Raw genomic sequence first — 6,340 nt, forward strand, 5'->3', positions numbered from 1 at the left:
CTTCTCAAGCTGAGAACATTTAAACTTGCAGTGCTTTGATTTTTTCAATAGAGGGCAACATCTTCCATAATCGCTTTTTCTATAATGCAACTCAGTCCTGTTCTTCCAGCAGCATTAATGATCCATTTATTCTCCTGTCAGTACACTGAATATTAAAATAACTAAATCAATTCCATTTAGTTCAGAGTTCAGTTTATTTGAATTCTCAGGACAAAACATTCATTAAATTATCACAATAATTTTTACACTGTACAAATATAAACACAGACCAGGCGTCCTCTGTTCTGGACGCCTAAACAGTCCTAAAAATATCTACAGGTACAGTTTCCTGTGTGTTTATCTTGTGAATGCTGGCGGCTTGTGCTGCAGGTTTGTCACTATCGCTCGAGGTCTACAAACAGCTCAGGTGCCTCCAGCTCCGAGCCGAGGCCTGAGGGGAGTGTGCGAAATTCTGGACGGTGTTGTGAAGGCGTTGGGGGCAGAGGTTACACGGAGGAAGGAGCTGGGTTTGGGCCTACAAAGGGCAAAGGGTTTGTGCATCAGCCCTCAGGGTCCTGTCAGAGTGATAAATAGGAACGTGTAGACGACACGGGCAACAACTAACGCACAGATTTGTCTAGACACGATGTCTAGACGCTACTGACTCCTAAAGGTTATCAAATTATGATGGGTGGTTTGAGAAAGTAACTACTGAAGTTATGTTTTCTTCATTGTAAATGTATAACTAATATGCGGAGGTCGACCTCTGGAAAAAGGGGCGTTGTAGGAAGTGCTGTTTGAAGTAGAGAGGTCAGCCGGTGTGGCCTGGAAAATCCAACACAGGAAAGACGAGGAAAACTTCTCACTATTTACACATCCAGGTCTGTCCTTTGACTTCAGTAAATTCTCTGCAGCGTCACATCTTTACAGAATATTTAACATTTATCTATTTACATTTCTTTTACATCTTTTCATATCAGTTAAAAGCACATAAAAATGAAATCCAGAAGTTCATTAGAACTAGATCCACAAGAAACTCATATGAACATTGTTTCCATAACTTGAGAGTTGGGATTATAAGACAGCAGAGACCATAAAAGTCCATAAGTTCTGTTTGACAAAGCATCACGGCTGCTGCTAATAACTGCTGATTATTTTCTCGATTAATCAATTAGTTTTCTGGTCTATAAAACATAAGAAAATGGTGAAAAAAGTCAACTAATGTTACTAAAGAACAAGATGACGTCCTCAAGTGTCTTTCTTTGTCCACAACTCAAGTACATTAAGTTTACTGCCAAAGACGAGGAAAGAAACTAGAAAATATTCACATTTAAGAATCTGCAATCAGAGAATCTTTACTTACTAAAACCACCTGTTCATTAACAAAACAGTTGAAGATTAATAGTTGACAACTAGTCGTCACAGCTCTACAAACACTCATGCAGTTTGATTTGGTGCAACATAATAAGTAAAGGTGTTCGGTGTCATCATGCTTGTTTGTGTGGCTCCAATGTGACCCCATCAACAGAAAAACCCATAAACCTTCAGTGATGTTAACAAAACAGTCTCACCACAAGCTCTCTCCAGCAGCCTTTGATCGTGTAACGAGATCTTCCTCAGCAGCAACAATCACAAGATGGTCTCCAGCTCTTTCACAGATAAGCTGTTGTCTGGATCTTCTGCTCCATGACTTTTGTAGACATCATTTCCTTTACTGGCTCTGGCATGTCTGGCAAAAACCCCTGACTCAGCCCCCCCTGGTTTCCACAGGGCCAGTTCCTGTTGGGGTCCCGAGGTCTCGACATCGCCGGCAGCGAGTCCGCGGAGGCTGCTGTGAGGGTGGGGGGAGGACGTTGGGAAAGCGTGGCGCGGTGCTCTGACCCCTGACCCACCGGCAGCAGCCCCACCTGAGCCCACCACTGCTCCGGTGAAGGACAGAGCTCTGGGATGGGCAGCAGATAAACTGACGCTGTGGGTGGTGGTGTGGGACATCATGCCGCCGTAGTAGCAGCTGCCTCCACCGCCGCTGCTCGTCATCCTGGCTTTCTGTTTGAGGTCCTGCACCAGGTTGCGTCTCAACCACGCCTTCTTCACCTCGGCCTGCACCTGAGATCAAGAAGAGGTGGAAAAACAGAAAGTTTTGTTAGTCTTTAACATAAACACGTGTTCATCCTTCAGAAATGTATTTGAGTTTTGTTACCTCTCCGTTGCAGAAGCAGTAGATAAAAGCCACAAAAAAACCCTGCAAAGATGAAATTGAGATCTTGTTTAAACAATCAGGGTACGTCAGTGCAGGAGAAGATAGGAATGAGAGTTTTTTAATGTGTTGCAGGAATTATACCAGGTCATATGATGTGTTCATGAATGATTTCTGACCTGTGAAGAATTGAAGAACATCTCATAATGCATCTGCACCTGCCACAGCAGCCCAGACACCTCAGTGTAGGGAAGAGCCATGAACACCATGTAGTGAACTCCAAACAGGGGCATGAGGACTAATGTGGACTTGAGCAGCTTCCTGCAGAGCAAACAGTTAACATTTACGTAGAATTACAGCGAGTCAGTCTCTGTGGTTTATCGATGATGGAGGGTTAAATGAGCAGCTACCTGTACTGCTGTCGGGGGTCCAGTTTCCCAGTGTTGGTTTCCCACAGTTTAGAGGCCAAGACACGAATTATGTTAATAAAAAGGAGGAAATTTACCTGCAGGGGCAGAAACATAAAGTTAATATTTCCATTAAATCTAAGAACCAAATGTCCTTTAAATCTCAGAACCTGCTGGTGGGTTTTGAAAGGCTTGTTATCTTTAGAACTTTGTTGTACTGCACAAAAGATATTCAGAGTTCTCTCTACTTGTAGCCATGATTGTGCTGTTTCAATAGAAGTGCACGACTTTAGACTGCAGTGAAAGACAGTCAGTAAAAGCGTTAGAGGAGCAAACAAATTTCCAGAAACTGCTTGGACTTCAATTACATTTAAAATTTGATTGATTTCTCTTACAACAATGGCTGCCAGAATGGGAACTTGATAGATCCACTTCAGGTTTCCAGCGCTGATGTCCCAACATCTGAAAACAGGAATGAAACAGCTCAAGTGAGCATCTGGTAAACAAGCGTCATGTAAATATGAACATGAAGGGATCGCAGGACTCACTGAGTGTCTGCTAGGGAAGCTCGTGCACTGACCCAAATGGACACAAACACAGCTGGAACTCCTGAGAATGAACAGAGAGACAAATGGAGATACTGGTCGTCTGTAAGTCCAAGTGGACCACAGCAGAGTGTGCTCCGGTGCAGCTTACCCCAGCCGATGATGGTCAGGGCCCACAGGTAGTTCTTGTCGGACAGGAAGGCCATGAAGATGAGGCTGTGGAGGTACAAACCCTCCACCAGGATCCAGTAGTGATTGGTTGCCAGGAAGTAGAGGAAGAGAGTAACAGCGACTTTACAACCAGCCTGGCGACACAAAACAGCAGATAGAGGACAGTAAATAAAAACTGAAGAGCTGGCGGGCTCTGTGTAAAAATGACAACTAACTCTTGAAGAAGTAATTTGTCACTTTGGGACACACTCACTTGTTCTTGCAGAGATTTAGACGAGAAGATTGAAACTAATCTCTCGCCTGTTCAGTAAATATGGTTAGCTTAGCTTAGCATAAAGGCTGGAAACTGCTAGCCTGACTTGGTCCTACAGTAAATGGGAGAAGAAATCATACTACTACAGAGTCACTAAAGTTTAACAGTAATCACGTTAGGTGCAATCTGGGATAAAGAAATGAGATAGAACTTGTTCATTTGTGGGTGCTAGGTGGGTGCTGTGGCCTTCATCCTTCCCTGTTTAGCTTTTATGCTAAGCTAATGTGCTGCTAGCTGTAGCTTCATGCTGAACTCCCAACAAAAATGTGAACAGTATTTCCCAAAGTGTTGAACTATTCCTTTAAACCACATCATACTACACATATGTATCATCTGCACAAGACGTATTTTACATCTTATTTTATGACTGTCATACATCAGATACTGTTGCTATGAAACACTACAAAAAAGTGAATGGAACTTTTGACAAATGGTAATGAATATGGAAAAGACGTATATTTTATTATTCACCATATGGGGCTTCTCTGCTGTGAGCTCAGACTCAGTTCTGCTGTCATCAGATATGGAGTAGAGCACAGCGTCCTTCACAAAGATGCTGACCGCTCGACATATGAAGGAGGTGAAGAGGTGAATGTGGATGTAGTTGCGAGTGCAGTGGAGACGCCTGATTGTGAAGCAGAAAGACAAGAGAGCTATGAATGTTTTACTAATCATCTCTTCTCAGTTTTAGGCACAAATAACTTCAGTGGACTGTTTTGAGTTATGGATGAAGGTTTAAAGTTTTCTTACTTGAAATAGCAGAGGATGGAGACTGCCACCAGCAGTGACGCGAGAGAGATGGAGTAGCCAACGGTGTACATGAGATGGAGTCGCTCAAACACCTTCTGAAACAAAGCAGAGCCACTCATGTAGTTTGCAGATTCATAGATTAGGTGGAACTGAATGCAAGAGCTAAACACAAGTGCATTAAAATCAATGTTTCTGATCAAACAAAACAGGCCTGGAGGATTCTGAAACACGTCTTCAGTGAAGCCATCAGCAGCCCTGGATGTGAAACTCTTGTCACAGATCTGGAACATTTTTTCTCAGCAGCAAAATATTTTTGAAAGTTCTAGCACTTCCATTTCAACCAGCTTCTGAGAAAACGTAAACCACAAACGCACACGTTGAACCATCCAGCAGTCGCTCTCTGACTGAACACACATCCAGACAAACGCACCTCCTCGTGGCTTCTGTGGTTGGAGGTCAGATATCTGGTGCACTCGGTGTAGTTTGCCCAAGTGCGGTTGATGCTGGGCACCAGCTCCCAGCTCCCCGATGCATCACACTGGCGATAGGCTCGTCCTGTCCCAAAGACAACAGTCTGTGATACCACATACGTTTATTTAAGACAGAAAAGCCTCGAACTCTGAGCTCAGCTGTTTGTTGTGTGTAGAAGAGCAAATTTTTTACATTTGACAAGGTGCTCACATACATGGTTGTTACCCATGTATGTTTCCTTAAGTCATCTATTGCAGAAACTACAAATCAGTCACACATCAGGATGATTTCTTTGTGTTGTTGTCTCTCAGCGTCTCCTACCTCTGTGGTTGAAGTCGTAGATGTACTCTGGACACGACACTGACACCAGCTGACCTGCTCGGCTCCGCGGCCAGCAGATGATCCCATCCCACTCTGGGACGCAGTCACCTTCTTCAAACAAACAGGAAAACAGCAAAAGAAATACGTTGGTATACAGTTTGTAAAGTTAGTTTTTAGCAGCTTGACGTCCAAAAAATGCTGTCACATCACCAAAGCTGACCATCTCATCAAAAATAGTAATATTCCATGAATACATTTTCTTGCCTTGTCTTTACAAGTGATCATGTGTATTTTTTTGCTTTTTAATATTGAAGGAAGGATATTTACATGTGTAAAAACAATGACATTACCTGTAACATAACAATAGTTATAAAAGAGAGCTGTAATTTAACAAAAACATCTGTAAAATTATAGAACCAACACCTCTTTTTTTCCCCACTAACAGAGTCTAATGTTGGAGATCTGTTTACAATATTAAACTGTTTCATCTTTTAATCCACTTGCTTTATTTATTTGAATATTTATGTGTATGTATTCGTGTATATATACATAATATATACTTCTTTAACACTTATTTGTTATGGGACGGTTCGAAGACTCATGCGCGAGGCAACATGACAGGAAAAATACAAAACTCAAGGAGGTTTGCAGGCAGGGCAAACTACACCTATTAGTGGTTGGTTGAACAAAAGAACTAAGACACGGACCCAAGTTCGGCACCACCGAGTCGGGAACCGGGAAACCTAAACAGCAGAGCAATTAAAAGACGACACCAAAAGGCGGAGACCGGGGGCGGACGCCAAGGAATCCAGGGAGGGAAAGGTGAGCGGAGCTGGTGCTGGTGAGCTGACGGAGCCGCAGTGGTGGAGCGGCGTCGGAGAGAGAGATCGGAGGACGGCCCGGAGAGAGAGCGAGCCGGACAGAGAGAGATCGGAGGACGGCCCGGAGGCCGGTCGGGCAGGCGGGGCCGCTCAGGAGGACGGCCCGGAGGCGAAACCCATCGGGAGGCCGGTGACGGACGACACTGAGACCCTCGGGTGGTCGAGTTGGAAGCCGGTGGCCGGCGGAGGCGGGATCCCTCTGGGGGCCGGACTGGGGCCCGGCGACGGCGGAGGCGGGAGCCCCTCTGGAGGCCGGACTCGGGCCCAGAGGCCGGTCGGGCAAGCGGGACTGCCCAGGAGGAAGG

General features: G+C 44.6%; 1 protein-coding gene across 1 annotated transcript in view; it reads right to left on the bottom strand.

Annotated features, from left to right (window-relative positions):
• Window positions 1-175: 175 nt before the first annotated feature.
• pth3r (parathyroid hormone 3 receptor) overlaps window positions 176-6,340 on the bottom strand; it is a 14,874-nt gene continuing 8,709 nt past the window's right edge. Inside the window, exons 3-13 of the mRNA XM_008283591.1 lie at window positions 5,155-5,265; window positions 4,793-4,917; window positions 4,363-4,457; window positions 4,084-4,237; window positions 3,280-3,433; window positions 3,132-3,192; window positions 2,979-3,045; window positions 2,587-2,681; window positions 2,356-2,497; window positions 2,180-2,221; window positions 176-2,085 (exon numbers count right to left, since the gene is read on the bottom strand). Of these exons, the coding sequence (XP_008281813.1) occupies window positions 1,609-2,085; window positions 2,180-2,221; window positions 2,356-2,497; window positions 2,587-2,681; window positions 2,979-3,045; window positions 3,132-3,192; window positions 3,280-3,433; window positions 4,084-4,237; window positions 4,363-4,457; window positions 4,793-4,917; window positions 5,155-5,265 (1,523 nt within the window). The 3' untranslated portion in view covers window positions 176-1,608. The remainder of the gene's footprint in view (window positions 2,086-2,179; window positions 2,222-2,355; window positions 2,498-2,586; window positions 2,682-2,978; window positions 3,046-3,131; window positions 3,193-3,279; window positions 3,434-4,083; window positions 4,238-4,362; window positions 4,458-4,792; window positions 4,918-5,154; window positions 5,266-6,340) is intronic.

Source organism: Stegastes partitus, unplaced genomic scaffold (genome assembly GCF_000690725.1).
Source record: "Stegastes partitus isolate 25-593 unplaced genomic scaffold, Stegastes_partitus-1.0.2 Scaffold320, whole genome shotgun sequence".
In the NCBI taxonomy this organism is placed as follows: Eukaryota; Metazoa; Chordata; class Actinopteri; family Pomacentridae; genus Stegastes; species Stegastes partitus.